Raw genomic sequence first — 19,525 nt, 5'->3', positions numbered from 1 at the left:
CGACCACCAGGGCCATCGCGACCACCTTACATCATATCTTAAATGCCTTTTTTTCAGCCTGATCAGCAGTCAGTCTCATTTTTATTAAGTCAGGTGAGGTTTTTCATGAAAACATGCATATAACTTTGGATCAATGCTTCTTTCCCCTCTGTTCATGAGGCCACACTTACTATTTTGCCATTTCCGATGACCCGTAGCCGGTTCTTTGCAGGATTCACTGAGCTGAATTTGGGTGGCTTGTCCCGTCTCTGTGCTATCATCGCTTTGGAAGAGGGCAGCAGAATTCCTTCCAAAGTAACAGTGCTGTGCCTGGAAGATGAAGGGGAACCTGGAAGCAGCCTTTCTTTCATCCATAAGTTCTGAAGATGTTGGCTTGTGGAGCGGAATGAATTGCACTGACCTAAAACAAGATGGCAGATGGTTAGTCTTTCTTTCTTTCTTTTTTTTAAAATAATAAATAAAAGCAGAGAGTTGGTCACATTGATATGGATGAAACAGCTTGTCATTAAAAATGGGATGATAGTTCATCTGATATTCATTTAGTTCTTTTAAATAATCCTTATTTCTCTACTTAATTTGAAAACTGAAAAACAATTTTAGAAGTTTGATGTGAGAGATGAAAATATAATTTCTCAAAATTAAAAAAAAAAGTGATAAAACTGCTGGTGCACATAAACTCCACATTAAAACTTAGCCTACTTTAGCAACAGTATAATCACACAAATACTGTACCTCTTTTTAATTTCTTTTTTAATCTTGCCTTTCCTCCTGGAGTCTCACTTCTACTCTTCCCATCTGTTTGAGTCACAGAACTTCACAACTTTGAAAAGTTTGACTCTTGATGTCAGCTGTGCTTGTTCACATTGGCTTGCCAAATCATTATTGGACTATGTTTTGATTTTATTTATCTAAATATTTTAGATTGCTTTCAAGCCATAAACAGTCTGAGGCAGTGTACAAAATTAAAACTAGTATAAAAGGAATGAAAAGGTTGGGAAAAACAGGCACCCATATCAGGATACCCAACTAAATGTTACAGGCTCCCCCACTGTGCTGAATTGTTTATCATTTCTAAACACACCTCTATACAGACAATATATATTTATTTGAATTGGGAGAACCTATCTGTATTAGTTTTAAATGCTGCATTTGCTCTTTTTTTTAATAGTGCTTATTAATGCTTTTGAAGATAGAAGGGTAGGCATGCTTCTCTACCTAGGCAGCCATGCAGAGTGGTTCAAAAATTAATCTCAGTGGATGTATGATATCAAGATATATACTGTGATGCAGCAGTACATCTAAACTCAACATTTTTAGACCAGCTAAAGCTTCTGGATACATTTCAAAGGTAGCCCCATGTAGCGCACATTGCAATAGTTCAAACGGGAGATGAGTGGAGCACAAATGACTGAGTGGAGAACTTCCCTCCCCAGGAAAGGGCGTCACTGGCTCAGAAAATCAGTTGAGCAAAGGTCCTGTTTAAAACTTTGATGCCAGGACCTTTGCTCAACTGATTTTCTGAGCCAGTGACGCCCTTTCCTGGGGAGGGAAGCTCTCCACTCAGTCATTTGTGCTCCACTCATCTCCCGTTTGAACTATTGCAATGTGCGCTACATGGGGCTACCTTTGAAATGTATCCAGAAGCTTTAGCCGGTACAAAAATGCAGCAATTTGTACCAGCTGAAGTTTCTGGACACTTTTCAAAAGTAGCCCCATGTAGACCACATTGCAATAGTCCAAATGGGAGCAATTTTGGGTGCCCAAAGAATGGTGCACGTGGCACCTCTACTGTGTAGCTCCATTGGGTGCCAGTCTGCTTCTGGGTCCTATTCAAGGTATTGGTTAAACCTACATGGCACGTTATCTACAGAACCATCTTTGTCCCATTACATCAGCCTGTCCTACCCAGTCAGGCAGAGAAGGAATGTTGTGGACCACCCCTCCTCCCCCCCATCAGCCAAAGAATTCTGAATGGTGGGGTGCAGGAAGAGAGTCTTCTCTGCCGTTGCTTCTGCCCTGTGAAACGCTCTCCCCCCCTGAAGTGAGGCGGACCCTAACTCTTCTGGCCTTCCAGAAAGGTGTGAAAAAATGGTTCTGAGGCACCCAGAGGAACACGCAGCCATGGGGCTGGTTAACACCTTGAAAGCTCTTCCCTGCTTTTTAATTACTTTTTAAAATTGCTTGCCCCTTTTAAAATTTATATGCTGGATGGTTTATATAATGGGTGGTTCCAAATATGATTGACAAATCAATCAATCAATCAATCAATTTATTTAATCGTATTTAGCCATTTCCTTTCAAAACTGCATGCTCAGAATTACTCTATAACTGCCCTATGATTAACAGGGGAAAAGAGAGGAAAGGGTATTGCAAGTCCCACAAAAGGAGCCATAAGCCACAACTTCCGTCTGTTTATCAGTCAGATTCCAGATCTTTTGGTGGATGATAGTGGTGTCTGCTCTTTCTGGTTGTTTGTTGATTCCTCCATGCTGTGCTTCCCTCAGCAGAAGAGAAGGGGTCTGTAACTGTCAAAGCTATTGTCTTTCTTTTAAGAAAAAAAAAACAAGAAGCATTTTGATCCAAAGGTGCTAGCAGCAACATTTGTGTGTTGAAAAATAAGCAGCTCACTCAGCCAAGATTGTCCCAGATTTCATTAGGAAGATCAAAAGAAAATACCTCCTTCCGAGTCCAAAATTCTCACTACTGCTTTTGTCCGAGTGCCAAGAACAGCGTTCACAGGGGAGATCAGAGCCACTTCAAAGACCTCATCCTCTTCCTCTAATCCATCATAGGTAATTGCTATATTCCACATCTTGGTTGACATTCCTACCAGAAGTAAACATTTTAATTACACTTTAATTGCTTTTTCAATCAACCTAGGTGTCGAAGAAATATATTAATTAACATGTCTACAGCTATAACAGACTGGCTTGTATAATTCTATTGTGCTTCTGCCCATTGATTGGACTCCTGTGGCTTCCCGAAATAACACTAACTAGAGATCAAATTTGTTCCTAAGTGCTGATGATTCCATTCAAATAGTAACAAAGATTGGTTTCCTACAGGGTAAATGGATGGGGGAATAATAGCATGTAGTTCAGGAGGGGAGGATTGGCTCTTCATGTAAATTTTTAAAAAGAAATTAAGAGAACTCTTCATTTTGAAATCTTAATTGCAAGGAGCCAAGTCGTGTTTTGAAATATTGTCATTTTCAATCACCCACCACAAGGAGCTCTGTTCCAAGTTCCAGGTATGTCTGTCAACACCTTGAACCAAAGCCAGTATCTTGATTGCAAAGTCCAAGTAATCTGTTCAGCTGTAAGTAGCAATAAGTATCCCATACAATGCACACACACACACACACACACCCTCAAAAGAATGTCTGAGAAAAACTAAAACATACAAAGAGTTGCTACTTCTACCAAAGACTTGGTCAGAAAGTCTAAGAAGTCTTGAAAAGAAGGAATATGCACCGCAATCTCTTAATTGCTACCGAGTTTGTTTTCATGCAAACACTCAAAATATATTTGCAGATTCTCATCTAGGAAAAGAACAGTGGATTTGCCAACAGAATAGGATAAGAATATGGAAGGCAAATTCTGGTCGATGCCTTTTAAAATAACTTCCCAAGAGTAAGAGCAGCTTAATAGTGAACCAAAGTACCAGAAAAAGTTTGGATTCTCACTGACTGGATTTGTTCAAACATTTGTCGAGGGCGTTGAGCTCTTGCAGTGCTTAAGTGGTTGGACTGGATGGCCTAAAGGACCCTTTTCCACATCCTGTGCTTCTTAGGATTGATGATGGTGGCAACAGTTTTGGCCAAGGAGCAAGGACAACGCTTCCTTCTTAAGATCTTTAAGATCTCCTTCTTCTATTGGGATGTAAATACTTGAGCTGCAGTTTCCCAAGGTTGCCATTATTGAATCAAAATGTCCCTCTTGTATGGAAAGCCCGCATGCCAGTAGCAGCCCTCCAGAAAAGAGTGTCCTAGAGTGACAATTTCCTTGTCACAGAGTTGACTGAGTTATCTCTAATAGAGCAGTCATGAGAGAAGTGATTTTTTCAACAACTCCGTAACCATTTTTGCACACAGGCAAAAGAAAGCAAAGAAGTGTGTCTATATTTCTTTTCACCTCAGTTCCTTTTATTTGGGGTTTCAGTTCTATGGTCAGGATGAGGTATTTTTAAATGAACCTAAATGAAAATGATTTATTTATTTGTTTACTTACTTACTTACCTATCTACCTACCTACCTACCTACCTATCTATTTATTTATTAATACTTCTTAAAAATTAAAGTAATAAAAATAGAGCCGTGGTGGCACAATGGTTAGAATGCAGTATTGCAGACTGACTCTGCTCACTGCCAGGAGTTTGATTCTCACCAGCTCAAGGTTGATTAAGCCTTCCATCTTTCCAAGGTCAGTAAAATAAGAACCCAGATTGTTGGAGGCAATGTGCTGATTCTGCAAACTCCTTAGAGAGGGCTGTAAAGCACTACAAAGTGGTATATAAGTCTAAGGGCTATTGCTAATCGCAACAGTCATTAAAAAAAATCTGGAATATTAAAATGAAGAAAGAGAAGCACTAATATATCAGTAACGTGATAAAAGTTGCTTGGACAAGTGCACAGCTACAATGTTTGAAAAAGCAACAAGGCAGGACAAATAGAAAGGTTTTATCTAGCACTGAAATGATAACAATCAGCTTCTCAGAGATGGGCAGTTACCACCTGCCTCACTCAGATATTAGTGAGTTCCAAATAAAGTTCTAAAGAAGATCCAAAACATTAGATAAGTTCATATGGGAGCAAATGTTCCTTAAAATACGCCGGTCCCATTACTGTGGGTCTTTGAAAGGCTATGCCCTGATCCTTGGATTCTAAAACAGAAGCCAGCTTAATTGTTGCGCAGTCATAATTCAAATATCTGAATCTTTTTTTATTAATTTTTTATAATCACAAATGTTTAATATTTTATCAGCCATATATTGTCTGGATTCCAACATTTAACTTACTAATACATGTTAAATTCCTTTCTCTCTACCTCGTTTTTCTAGCCATTGATAAAAGGTGTCCCATGTTCTAAAATATACTGAATCTTCTTTCTCTTTCATTTTTAGTGTCAATCTATCCATTTCTGCACAATCTAAAAAATTTTTTAATTAACTCTTTTTCCGTTGATAAATCTTCATTTTTCCAAAGTTGAGCAAATACAATTCTCGCTGCAGTTAATACATGTAAAATTAGATATATACACTCTTTCTCATAATTGCCTACAATTATTCCTAACAAAAATAATTCTGGCTTAAAATCTATATATATTTTTAGTCATTTTCTCTAACTGTATGTGTATTCTTGACCAGAATCTTATCAGATAAAGTAACTACAGCCTTTTTGTAACTGCTGCACTTCTGACCGGTTTTCTGTCTATTATCATTATTCACATGAAATATTATCGGAACATGGATCACCATGGATCCATCCAGACCTGTGGTCTTTGTCTGCCAAATACCACAGATGACCTATCAATCTAAGTTTGAGTTACAGAATAACTGCCCAAGGGCTCAAGTGTCAATGCTGCTAACATCGTGTGTTTTTGCATTGACAGCAGATGGAAATGTAGCCATCTTTTACCTTTTGCTTTTAGAGTTAGACGATGCTGGGAGGGGGGATGTGAACAAGAGTTCAGCTAGACATAATAACACTGAACCTAGCATGAGAAACAAGGTTATTATAACCAGAGCTGATAAGGAATTGGTGGGCTGGGGAACTGGAGAGGAAGCCCACGCTTTCGAGCTAATTGGGGAATGTGATTTATGACAATTAATTGGAGGAGGGAATTGTGCTTTGATACTATGTGCTCAGGGGAGGGGAATTCAGTTTTCGGCTTCGATTATGCCGTGCCGATATTGTGCTACTCAAAATAAAGATTCTTTAAGGAAAACAATGCCTTGAAGTTCTTTTGAAGAGTTTCATCTGTCGGAACCATGACATCAAGTGTATGAGTGTCATCACAGCATGTGCAGTAGGGGTAAGAGGAGAGGAAAGGACCTGCGCATCATGACATCAAACAATGCTCTTGTGTCAGATTCCCTGCCTCAAGAACAAACTCTGTAATTTGTTACAATGATTTCATGATGCCCATGTTATAATTTTGACATCATTGTGACTTGGAAATTTACTTCCCAATTCAGACAAGGACACCAACCAACCATGGATTGTCTCCTCTGTCTCCTTTGGTTTGATTTACACCTCTCAACCCATTGCCTTCTTTTATTTATTTATTTTATTAGATTTTTATCCTGCCTTTCTTAATTTTATGCATAACTCAAGGTAATAAACATAACCTAATGCTCTTTCCTCCTCCAATTTTCCCCACAACAACAACCTTGTGATGTAAGTTGGGCTGAGAGAGAGCAATTGGCCCAAAGTCACTCAGCTGTCTTTCATGCCTGAGACAGGACTAAAATTTAAAGCAGGGATGCTGGCTGAGGAATTATGGGAGTTGAAATCCACAAGTCATAAAAGGGCCAAGTTTGAAGATCCCTGATTTACAGCCTTTGGTTTTAGGCCACCACCTTAATCAGTGATGAAATCTCACCTGGATCAAACTGAATAAGTCTGGAAGGAGGCAGGATGAAATCCTTTCCTGATAAAGCAGTCAGTTCATTAACCTAAGATAGAAAAACACAGCTGTAAAAGAGAAGCTCTAAGTCCGATAGCCATTCCAAGATATCTGCCATTAGGGTTTAACTAATTATCAGCTTCTGTGCCTGAAGGTATAGCTAGCCCTCAACAACCAACCAAGCTAGTACATAAGGTCTGAGCATGATATTTCTAGTTTAAATCCTTTCACACGTGAAAGAAAAAGGAACAGTTGTCTTTCACTACAGAGAGTCAAATGAACTGTAGTCAAATGAAAGAATAGAGCCAAAATAAATGAACAAATGGGAATTTAAAGTATTGAGAATTCTATTTGTAAAGAACTATCCCTAGTATATTTAAATTTATTGAGAGAAAAATGCATTCATATGGAATTATTAAAGCCGACCACAAAATACAGTTATACTGTGTATAAAATGAGGTTATTCCATTTAATAGCATGAACTACTAGACCTTTTGTCATAAAAGTTTGTATTAAAAAACCTTCTGCCTAATTTCTGCCCTTGAAGATATTTGCTCTAGGCTGAAATCTGCATAGGGCAATATTTGCTGCAAGCTAACAGTTATGTTAACACCCCAGGGATTCGCGTACATAAATATAAGAGACTGAGAACAGTTGTGTGTGCGGTGGAATTCAAACAAGTCCAAAGGGCAATTGTGGCCATGCAATCAAAGCCGTGTTCCTCTGTACATGCATATGATGATGTTGACGCACATACAAAAAGATGTAGGATTTGTATGCAATTTGGTTACTAGACTCTACTTTCCCAAGAAATAACCAATCTGGGAGCACATCAGATGATCCTAAAACAAATGCAAGTGGAAGTAGTAGGTTGTGGTAGGGAAGTAGTAGGTTGTGGTAGGGTCACTCTTTCCAATGTTAAAAAAGAATCAAAGAGTAATACACAAGGGGATAAAGGCAGGTGTGGGGCACCAAACCTCCTGAAACAAAGAACATGAAACTTAAATGCAGATGAAGGCAATGGCCAAGCACTTTTGCATTATGCAAAAATAGATCTGAACTGTATGGGTATGACTGAAGATGAGAGTCTTAGGTTAAAGGAGGAGATGAAATGAACACACAAAAGCCACAGGGAAATCTGGTCACTGATGGTAGCAGTACTAAAATCATCAACATACATCTAAAATGTGTATATATATTGGATGTTTTAGGAATTAGTGCACAGCTTCAGAATGAGCACTTTAAATCAGATCTTACCTTTACATGTGATAGTGATATTGATACTACAGAAGGCCATTGCTAGGTATGTGCTTGGCTGTAATCCAGTTATGATAATGTATAACAGAATGAGTGGATTTTCATGAGCATCTATGTTATACAAATAAAGGTAGCTATTACAATGCAACAAAAAAAGGTATTGAGGAATTCTATGGCAAATTCAATAGATGTTAGAAGCAAAATAGAAAAAAGGATATAGCACTAATAACCAATGGCTTGAATATAAACGCTGGTAAACTGAAGAACCTGGAATCACATAATTTTGCAAATAGAATTCTTTCATTATTGCAAACACCTTCTTTATCCAACATAAATGCAGAATCTACACCTGGATGTGCAACATCAGAATCAAATCAACTATATAATAGGAAACAAAGGGAGATACATAATCCAACTAGCCAGGATATTTTCACATGCATCAGATTATAAATTACTGCTATTAAACAGTCTGGTAAAAATAAAAAATAAAAGAAGTAGATGTGATCAAAAAGAGTTACAGTCAGAAAATAAAATCCCATATAAGGAATAAAGTCAGTATATTTAACCTATGTGAAAGAAGCAGAGGAGCTAAGGGAAAATTAAAGTAGAAAAAAAAATCCAAAGAGGAAAATATTCAAGTAGCTTTCAGATGCAAATAAAGAATGAAGGTAACCAGAAAGACATGATGCCTGAATTTAGACTTCCAACACTAAGCAGCAAAGGATGATGAAATATTAAGAATGTTAATAGAAGAAAACAACAAGCAAAGGACAGACACTTTTAAGAGGATCAGAGAAATCTTAAAGCCTAAGTATACTCAAGAGTACAGTAAAACGTAATAGAAAAAATAAAGGTTCTTAAGAAAGAAGAAAACAAATACTATAACTTTTCTCAAGTAGAATAACATAAGGATAGAAAGTTTGAAGAGAGAGAATTCTGTTCAATTACTTTCTAGTGCAGGAGTCTTCAAACTTGACCCTTTTATGACTTGTGACTTCAACTCCCAGAATTCCTCAGCCAGGCATGCTGGCTGAGGAATTCTGGGAGTTGAAGTCCACAAGTCATAAAAGGGCCAAGTTTGAAGACCCCTGTCCTAGTGGAATCAACTCTATTAGAATTGTAACAGAATAACAGAGCTGGAAGGGATCTATACCATTTTAGACAAATGGTTGTCCAATCTCTTCTTAAAAACCTCCAGTGCTGAAGCACTCACAACCGCTGGAGGCAAGCCACTCCACTGATTAAGGCAATAGATCAGCTACCAAACATAGAAGCACCAAATCCGGGTGAAATACACATGTGACTGTTGAAAGCTGCTTGTGCAGTACAGTGAAAATGCTTGCAGTCTCATATTAATATGGGACACAAATTTGTACAATTTAGAAACTGGAAGAGAACAGTATATACCCCTGTGCTGAAGAAAGAGATGCAAGGAGATGTGCAAATCAGTGATACTGCACTGATTCCTTCTGAAAGCAAAGTCTTCCTTTCGGTCTTACCAAGAGGATGAAATAGCCTGTAGCCTACACTGAATATCATGCAAGTGCTTGCCCTCATCTCGGTCTGGATAAAATGTTCTTCAAGTATCTTTTGTCCATTGGCATGAGCTCAGGATAGGAGCAGCTGAACAGTACACAGTGTGGATATGGCAGTCTACCTCCCAGAGTCGCTTAATAGTGGGATGAGTAGCAAATAAATTGAATGAATGAATGAATGAATGAATGAATAAACACAAACAAACAAACAAACAAACAAGCAAGCAAGCTCTTAGCTTGGACAGCCCTTCAAATGTATGAGGTCTTCAAATACCAGCCTTTGTCTTGTATAAGATAGGACACATGACAAAAAGGAGAGAGGAGAAATGGGGATGGGTGTGTGTGGAGGAAGTGGCACAGTCTATTTCATATTTTTTTTAATTATAATGGGACACCAAAGGAATGGTGATGATGTCATTGGGGAAAATGGGGGTTGAACTTTTCAGTCTTCCTTTATGTTTCTTTGTTAAAATAGGGCAGTAGTTCTCAAGCTTTTCTTCACCATGGACCCCCTTTCAATATCTTTTGTGGCCATGGTCCATGGACACGGACCCCCAAGATTTAACTCAAGATTTAAATCATAAAATTTCCTCAAGCCTTCGCAGACCCTCTGTGATGACATGGCGCTCCCCTCCAGGGGTCTTCAGATCACAGGTTGAGAACCAGGGAAATGGGGGATAGGTTGAGGCAAATGGGATATGTTAGGCTTCCAGCTCTTTTTCTGGAAAAAAAAAATCACCCCTGTGAAAATATTTAGACCAGGAGTGTTCAACCTTTACAACTTTTAAGATTTGTGGACTTTTTAGCTCCCAGAATATCCCAGCCAGCAGCCATATTCTTAATTTGTATGTCATTTTGAACCTAAATATGATTATCCTTTGTGATGAATTACCTTCACTGCCACAAAAGCAGAATCTCCTTTGTATCCTGATCGTGTAATTTTTAAAGACAGCATCTCCTCATTTTCGCACACTTCATACACATCCTGCAGCAGTGCAATTTTACACCATTTTAGTTCCAACCTATTGGAAAAGAGAGGAAGAAAACATAACAAGGAAATCCCCCCCAAAATCCCTGCTGTTTGTCTCTGTTGTTAATGCAAATTTATTTTTTCTAGCTGTGTGTCACTATTTTAAAGTGAAGAACGGTCTTAAGAGAGGTAAGCAGTTGAACTGATCAAAAGTAAGCTTTGTTTGTGTTTTTAGCTGTAGTTTTATACCTGGATCACACCATGCAGAAAACAAAAGTGCTTTTGCCTGGACTGATGACAGCTATTTCTATGATTTTAGGATTAGTGGTTTAATGCACGTGCAAATAGAAATGATTTAATCTCTGGCTTGCAGGTTTAAACAGCAAGACTTAGGAACAAGCTGGAAGGCATTCCCTAATCTGGTGTTAGGTTGACAGATATGGAAAATGACAGACAGGCAAAGGTTCAGTAAGAGTAAATCAAAAGCCAGTTTGGTATAGTGCTAAAGGTGCTGGTCTAGAAACTAGGAGACTGTGAATTCTAGTCCCACCTTAGGCATGAAAGCCAGCTAGCTGATTTTGGGCCCAACACACCACACAGGGTTGTTGTCATAGCGAAAAGTAGGAAGAAGGAGCATTATGTATGTTCACTGCCTTGAGTTATTTATAAAGTAATAAAGGTGGGGTAAAAATCCAGTAAGACGGAGATATAATATAAAGGGGCAGAGGAATAGGATATCCTCAGTGAGTTTCATTTTTCTTTTTTAAAGTTACAAAATAATTCTCCTTCTGTTCCCATCCATAATTTCATTTCATAATGCCTACAATTCTGTAAGAACAATGGGGAACTTTAGGACTTGTTAGACATTTTGAGTATAATGCAGGTAACTACTTTTTGCAGAACCAAATGTGTAGCTTAAGTGTTCCATAGCCTGATGTCCTGCAAAGGTTCATGGTCTGCAATTCCTCTCAGTATGGCCAAATCCTTGTGAGTCATGAAGTACATAGGACAATTGTCGCTGTGGTTTAAGTCTAATCTATCGTACAATATGATCGTAAGAAGAAAACAGCAAAAACTGAATGTCTCATTTTTATTGGATTTTACTTTTTTGACTAAGGACAGGATACAGATGATGGAGATACATGTCATATATAAGCAGTGCTTTTTTTCAAAAAAAAAAAAAAAAAAAAGTGCCGGAACTCACAAATGTCATACAACCCGCCCTGTATATAAGTACCCTCATTAAATATAATTAAAGTGAAATCCACATGCTGTAGACTTTATGGCAGCAACAATCAGCCCTTGGGCAAAGACCCAGCGTCATCAGCCTCCCTTCCCAAAGTGACATTGCCTTCTCTCTAATGAAGTATTTAGCAGGCTACAGAACAGCCAAGGAAAAGCCAACAAGTCTTCATGCCCTAATACAAGAATGCTACACACACACACACACACAGAGAGAGAGAGAGAGAGAGAGAGAGAGAGAGAGAGAGAGAGAGAGAGAGAGAGAGAGAAAGATAGAGTGCTAGGTCAGTGATAGCGAACCTTTGAGAGACCAAGTGCCCAAAAACCACCTCGCCCCCACTCCGCCCCCCCGCCCCGCCTGCGGGGCCAACCACCGCCTCCATGGCCCGCCACAGCAGTCCAGCAGCGGGGCACGAGGGCGGAGTCTTGTCCCTGCTGCCCAACTGCCATGTCCTTGGCTGCGCTGCTCTGCATGGGCCACGCCCAGGGGAAACTCTCCACCAAGGGGGCTGATCGTGAGGAGGGGGCTGCGGGGGGGAGGCGGGGCTGGGTGATAGCGCGCGTGCCCACAGAGAGGGCTCTGAGTGCCGCCTCTGGCACGCATGCCATAGGTTCACCACCACTGTTCTAGGTCATTTTTACCCTCATATTAAGGCTGCAACTTGAACCACTTGTCCATTCTACATCTAGCATATCGGAGGATTTCAGAAATTCAGTGGGAAAGTACCACAGTACCTTCTATTTAAAAATAAATATAATTAATGCTGGAAAACAGATATAATGGCACTGAAGCAACTGTTACCATTCCACAGTGTTCTTTTTTACACTCAAAAACCAAAATAGCAAAGAAATAGACAGCAGAGAGGTTTCAGTTAAAGTCACCTTTTTTGTCCCTCCAGGGAATCTGATCCAATTATATTAAAAGTAACACCCTACAGAGCTTTTCCCATACTATTTTAAACTTTAACAAGCCCCCCCAAAAAAGAATAATGAAAAAAAGCTAGTCACACTAGGCAGGATTTTAAAAAGAGTCTGTTACTTTTTATTGAAAAGTATGGGCTTTGTGAAATACTACTGCCTGCTTTATCAAATGCATGGAGCGGCTAAAACTGAGCTACATCTGTTTAGTCACTCTGTGCATTTGATGAAGTGAGCTATTCATTCAAACAACATTATAGGGCTACCTATTGTCCATCACAGCTGATGTGAATAGAAGAATGCAACTGGGGTACCTGTAAATGACCCTGGTACATTTCCAAAAAAATACTGTTTCTACCTTCAGAGACATCATTTTGTGCAGTAGGCAGATTTCAGTGCTAGATAAAAGACAGAGCATGTGCTGACAGCTGTTATTGAAACACTGTTGAGAAAAAGGTCAGGTTTGGGGGAAGCTTTCAAAATATAATTACACTCTTTGTCATTTTGAAAAATCTTACTAAGGATTGTTGCATAGATTTGCGACATGTTACAATCTCAGAACTATAGTGACCTCTAGCTGTCAGAAAGTACATCAAAAGGTGGTTTTCCCCATTTCCAAGTGGACGTTTCCTTTGAGGAGTGATTTACAGCAAAAGTTCCCCTCATAAGTAGAAACGCTGTTTATCAGTGTCATAGTGTCTTCATTAAAATTGTGCTGTCCTGCGTCACAATGAGCATAATGCTTGTCAATCCTTCACTAAGAAAACATAATGAAAAAAATGTGGGTACTTTTCCCTAATTCAGTGCATATTTATAAGAGAAAGAAATGATTGCCTTGAGTTCAGGAGATGAATTGTCCTCAGAGCTCCTAAGATTAGGGAGAAACAGACACTCCCCCCCCATACACTTTCAACCCTACATATTGAAGAAGGAGGAGGCCCTGTGCCACTCAGAAGAACTTGCAACAGAAGCTGAAGCAGAATCTCCTGAAGAAAAGCTGGGAAAATAAGGGTCAAGTGCATTCCTGTCTAGAACAATACTTGACTGACATAAGCTGGAAAACTCTGCTTTCAGCTCAGACCGTGAAAGTAGAGGTGGAGGTCTCATTCACAGTAGGCAGGAAGTGAATAGAAAGCAATATTTATTCCTGCCAACCCAGAAGCTATTGGTGGTCCGTACTCATCATTTGGGGCCATCTAGCAGGGTAGATGCACCCTTACCTGTGCAATAGGAACTTCTCAGCCTCAATTTCACCTCTGCCAGGAGATCTTGAACAGGGCAATTTCTTAGCTTTGCCTAACTTTATGCCTAAGAATAATGACTAAGTTCATACATCACATTAAGCCATAAACCCAGTGCTTTTTTTCTAAAAAAAAAAAAAAAAAAAAGTGCCGGAACTCACACACGTCATACAACCCGCCTTGCCTACCCTACAAGGTTCCATCCAAAAAAGGTGCCGGAACTCCGTTCTGGGCGTTCTATGAGAAAAAAAGTCCTGCATAAACCCAACAGCTAAGTTCATATTGCATTAAGCCAAACCAAGTTAACATTATGCCTTAATGCAGTGGGTAAACCCAGGCAAAGCACTGTGAAATCTAAGTGGATTTGAAGTATTACTATCATTTAAGAGTCAACGGCAGCAATTTCCTGGACTAAAAGTTTTATTTCAATGAAACAACAACAGATATTTTAAAAAACAACAGCACTGCTTTAGTGGTGGATTTTGCAGTAAAAAATCTGTAAAGCCCAGCAATTCCATTAGTTTGGTTTCAAAGCTGATCCTACGGGATCTGACTTAAGGAAGCAAGCAGCAATTATTGGGAATGATGTAAGTGTTTAGAGAAAGGAAATCTTAGCTTACGTTTGGGGGAGAGAAGAATGTCCTTCAGGATCCGCAACCTGAAATACCACGTCATCTGAATTTTCCTCCCAGTAAGGATCAATGACATAAAATATTATTTTGCTATTTAAATCTGTCTGGCTGAATTGTTCTTGAATAATTTCTCCTGATAAAATAAAGAAGATATAGAAAAATCAAAATATTCTTTTAAAAATAGTTGTGTCCAGGTGTTTTCAAATATTTTCAAGCCATGGAAATTGCTAGTTAAAAGACAAAAATCAAAACAAATCCCAGAAACCATGATCAAAAGACTAAAGTGTGCTGATATAAAATTTCTTCCCCCACCCCCGTCACTTATGGAACATACTGTAGGCTTCCACAGAACACAGTTTGAACAACCCTGGGGCAGACAATTGTTAGAGATGACAATTGTTACTTGGTCAGGTAATTGAAAAATCACTGAAAAATGTGGCGTGGCTGCCAACGTATCAGGAAAGAAATACAATTCACTAGGATGGGGGTGATGTGATGTTGTTAATTTAATGTCAATAGCAGAAAAGAATGGCTTAAAGGGTTTGATCAATTTTTCAATTACTTCTTTCAAACTGGAAGGAGTTAGCCTGGATGTTTTGTCAAATTCATATAGATATTTAATAACGTTGGAAATATGGGTAGTCCTCAGTTAATGATGGTAACTGGAATTTCCATTGTTAAGCCATGCAGTCATAAAGCATAATATCACGTGACTACATTGCTCAGTAACAACAGCCCCAGCAGTCCCTGTTGTTGTCATTAAGTGAGAATGCTGGGTCGTTAAGCATGGACCTCAACAGGGAAGCCAGGAGGAAGTTGCAAGTCCCAGGCAACTTGCAAGCAGGCTGGCAGGCAGGTAAGTGGCTGCTATTGTGAGCTACAAGTGTGTCAGATGCAGGATCAGTGCTCCAGAGGATGAGAGGGCATGTAAGCTGTTGCCATAACCCAGCACAAGGTGCTTTGAAGGGCAGGAGGGCATGAAAACAGCTGTCTCAGGCTAGCAAGACCACTGCCAGAGCTGGAGTGGCTGCTGCCAGGGGTGGTAGGGTGTGTAAAAGGCTGCAGCAGCCCAGGACAAGCAGAGCTAGACTGGGTGGCTGCTGCAGGTGGTGGCTGCTGCTGCAGGTGGGAGGGTGCACAAACGATGGGAACAGGAGCAACTTACAAGAGTGACGTGCAGCCTTCTCTGTTGGCTTCTCCATTAACTTTGCTTGTGAGAGGCTGGCAGAGAAAGTTACAAATGGCAATCACATGATCACGGGACACTGCTACCATCGTAAGTGCAATCTGATTGCCAACTATCGGATCATGATCATGTAATTGCAGGGGTGCTGGGATGGGCAGATGTTCGAGGACCATTGACCATTTGAGGCATTGTCATAACTTTGAATTGTTGCTGAATGAACGGTCTTTAACTGAGGACTACCTGTAGATGGACTCTTGCAAGACCTCTCAAAATACTTTCCTAGGAATTGACCAAGGTTTTCCCAAAGCCACTTCTGTACAGAGCCCAGAGAGGCAGGAATCCTGGCAGAAGTAGGAACTGTTATGATCAAATCTGTCCTGCCTTCCCAGATTTACCTCTTTGCTTCTACTCTGTCTCCACCTATCCCATTGCTAGTGCTACCACCGCTGCTGTTGAAGGAGGTTCTTTCCAGTAAACATGAACAACAAATATGGAACAGACAAAGGCACCAGGAGAATTAATGGGGAAAAGCAAGTACTATGTAGGGAAAAATAGCTCTCATTTATAAGACATATTGTCAATTTACAAAATAGCACAGAACCATAGGGGGAAAAACCCCACCAATTATTTTTTAAAATCTAAATAGATACACAACTTGGAGCTATATGTTTCTGTAGAATCTTAACTATATTTTACTGACCAAGATGTCTATTTCTTTCATATTCCATAATAAATCTACAATGAGCACGCCCAGACTTGGCTTTTGGGGCGATATTACTACTCATTCAAAGAATGTTATTGGCATCCAGAAGCAATCCTCAAATTCTAATTTTTCCCAGGCTTCTTCTATCATTCTTCTTCTCACAATACATCAGTTATGTAAAAAGAAGTGGAAGAATGGTGAAATGGTTTTTAATTAGTCACAGTAAGACTATCCTTCTGGGAAGGGAAATAATATTAACATTCTGGGAAGGAGTAAGACAGTCAGTTTGGTCCAGAGGATAAGGTACTAGGCTAGAAACCAGGAGACTGTGATTTCTAGTCCCATTTTAGGCATGAAAGATAGCTGGGCCAGTCACTCTTTCGCCGCCCTACTTACCTCACAGGATTGTTGTTGTGGGGACAACACAATAGGATGAGAAAGGAGCACTGCGTGTGTTTGCCACCTTGAGTTATTTATATAAAAAATGTGGAACAAAAACATATTTTTAAAAAAATCTTACAGCCTTATGAAACATAAGCTGTAATACCCACACGAGAGATGATATAAGACAGGTTATTAGGACACAATACCTGTTGTTATATTTTGCAAGTAACCATACCGAGGTCCTCGTAAAATTTTAAAAACAATTCGATCGTCTTCAGTATCACAGTTGGCTGCTTTCAAGGACCGCATTGTAATGTAAATTCCATAGCTGCCATTCTGCAAAAGTTCCACATCCGAAGCTGTATGAAGATGAACAATTTCTGGTGCTGTGTTTGCTGGGCTATCCACCTGTAGGAAAAAATCATTTTTATTACTGTTCAAAGGTTAGGTTGTAATGTGTAAATACTACTTTGTGAAACCGAACACTTGTATAATCAAAATCAACATCCATGCTGTGAACTCGACTTAATATTATATAGGGAACCGAGCACATGTAATCCAAATTATATTTGAAGGTTCTGAAAATATCTGAATGCACCGGAGAAAAAACATATTAAAATGAATCTTGTTCTATTTTAAACATAAGTATATTCAGTCTTAGTATCTCTTGACTGCTACGGGCTGCATTGTAGGATTATTAAATAAATAAATGCAAAAACCTTATCTTTGTGCACTTTCTGTATATTGAATTAAGTTTGTATACATGAATGTAGACGTTTACGTAGAACTTGCCTGAATAATAAATGGCAAGGGGTCTACTTGCAGCTTGTTATTTACAAGAAATCCTTGATTTATTCCGTCTGTTGCCATAAATGAAAACCTGTCCATCTGCGAACCACTTCCTCCATGTTTATAGGCTACATTCAGATTGTCCACATCTCGTTGGCTGAAGTTTTGCTGCCATAATCCAGTTTCCCTGTTATAGATTTGACCGTGTTGTGGGAACTGTGTTAGGAGAAAAGAAAGATTTTGTGGTGGTGTATCTGGGTCTGAAAGTTGGAGAATATCTGGAGAAAGAACTGCCGTGCTGCCTTCAAAGAGTCTCAGACCCTTGTTCTTGACCACGCTGGGTAAAGTTCGATCCACTGTCCCCAAGATGACCTCAAATTCTCCATGTTTAGTTCTTAGCCCATTGCTGATGATGAATCTGGCAAAAAGAGGCAAGGCATCCTTCAGCATGTGTTCTTGTTGCACCATCTACTGAAATGAAACAGATACCTTTACTGAAAAGCTTGTCTCTTACTGTCTACTAAGTCCCAGTTACTGGCTGAACGGCTCTTGAAGCACGTTTCAAGCGCAACATTCAAAACTCAAACTCTAGAAACAGGCTACAAGTTGTAGAAATGGGCTACAATGGCATGTATGTTTTACTAACTTTAGTAAATGTAGTAAATTATTAAATATTTGATTTATATATTTTTATTAAATATTTTATTTAGCAATTGCTTCATGTTATTAGGCTGCCTTCTGAATGTTCAAAATAAAATTCATGGAACTATGTTATAAACCAGGGGTCCCCAGCCCCCAGTCCATGGACCGGTACCAGGCTGTGGCATGCCAGCAACCAGTCCGCACAAACAAGCAAAGCCCCATCTGTGGGAATGCGGGTAGCACACAAAACCACACACTTTGAATGGTCACTAAATAAACTGTTGTAAGTTGGGGAGTACCTGTACAATGTATTTGACCAATTTAACATCCCAAAAACTCTGTTAAAAAATCAAAATGTCTTCCCTGAGCACTGATAAAGTAACAGTCCTTTAATTGTCTGGGAAACTGGTTCCAAGTAAGAACGGCAGAATAAATGTATTTATTCCCTCCTGAATGGAAATTGACCTAACTTTATGTTTTCCAACGAATATTTAATTGCAACCTACCTATTCCAAGTCCACCCTTTTTCAAATTTTTCAGCATTGTCAATTTAAAAAAATAGGAAAAAGTCTTTTTTAGGAAAATAACAAATCTGCACATATTCATTAAAGTAATGTACAAAAATGTATTTTAAAAAATTGTAAATTTTCAAATATCACAGACTCGGTGCATACACAAAGAGTACAATCCTTAGGTTTGTAGAAATATATAGTCAAGTACGTATTGCATTTAGTGTAGGCTTAAAAAGAATACTAACATTTGATGAAACGACAGATTCCCCATAATGAGACAAAGAGAAATCAGGATGGACATTTAAATAAATAAATAAATAAATAAATAAATAAATAAATAAATAAATAAATAAATAAATAAATAAATCTGTTTTTTATAACAACAAAAATAAGAAAATCCATTAGATGTGTTAATTCTAAATCTACTGTAGATACGTTGCTGATTCTAAATTCAATCGCTGGTACATTTAGCTCAGTACAATAAAATCAGAGTGCCAGGAAATCATCATATCACAAGCGTAGGCCATGCATAAAATGATAAATATTTGAAAAAATGTAATTCAAGTTTCTTAATCTGAAGGCCTATCCTTGAACACCTGTGTCAGGAATATGTTTGGAATCTATTGATGAGAGCAATACTGATATCAAAGCTACTGGCACTTTTACTGCTGCTTCAGAATTGACCAACGTGTGTGTAGGCTCTGTGCCATCAAACAGCAGCTGCCCACACTGACCTAGTATTTGTGCCAAGACGAAAACTGATTCTCTATAATCAGTTTAGTTACACCAGATTTTCATCTGGAATAACAAAGATTATAAGCATATTTTGGGGGTTTCAGAGCGAAGACCCACCGACACCAAGTAGACAAAACGTTCTCCTTCACTGGC

The 19,525-nt window shown here is 39.0% G+C and overlaps 1 protein-coding gene across 1 annotated transcript in view; it reads right to left on the bottom strand.

The window, feature by feature from the left end:
* The window catches only part of FREM1 (FRAS1 related extracellular matrix 1), a 78,703-nt gene that overhangs the window by 12,666 nt on the left and 46,512 nt on the right, over positions 1 to 19,525 (bottom strand). The window contains exons 24-30 of the mRNA XM_029284522.1: positions 17,487 to 17,901; positions 16,901 to 17,102; positions 14,410 to 14,554; positions 10,311 to 10,440; positions 6,603 to 6,675; positions 2,677 to 2,826; positions 171 to 400 (exon numbers count right to left, since the gene is read on the bottom strand). Of these exons, the coding sequence (XP_029140355.1) occupies positions 171 to 400; positions 2,677 to 2,826; positions 6,603 to 6,675; positions 10,311 to 10,440; positions 14,410 to 14,554; positions 16,901 to 17,102; positions 17,487 to 17,901 (1,345 nt within the window). The remainder of the gene's footprint in view (positions 1 to 170; positions 401 to 2,676; positions 2,827 to 6,602; positions 6,676 to 10,310; positions 10,441 to 14,409; positions 14,555 to 16,900; positions 17,103 to 17,486; positions 17,902 to 19,525) is intronic.

This window comes from Protobothrops mucrosquamatus, unplaced genomic scaffold (genome assembly GCF_001527695.2).
Source record: "Protobothrops mucrosquamatus isolate PMUCROS unplaced genomic scaffold, P.Mucros_1.0 scaffold680, whole genome shotgun sequence".
NCBI classification, from domain to species: domain Eukaryota; kingdom Metazoa; phylum Chordata; class Lepidosauria; order Squamata; family Viperidae; genus Protobothrops; species Protobothrops mucrosquamatus.
Note: the sequence above shows the minus strand (reverse complement) of the source record. Positions and strands in the feature narration are given on the sequence as shown.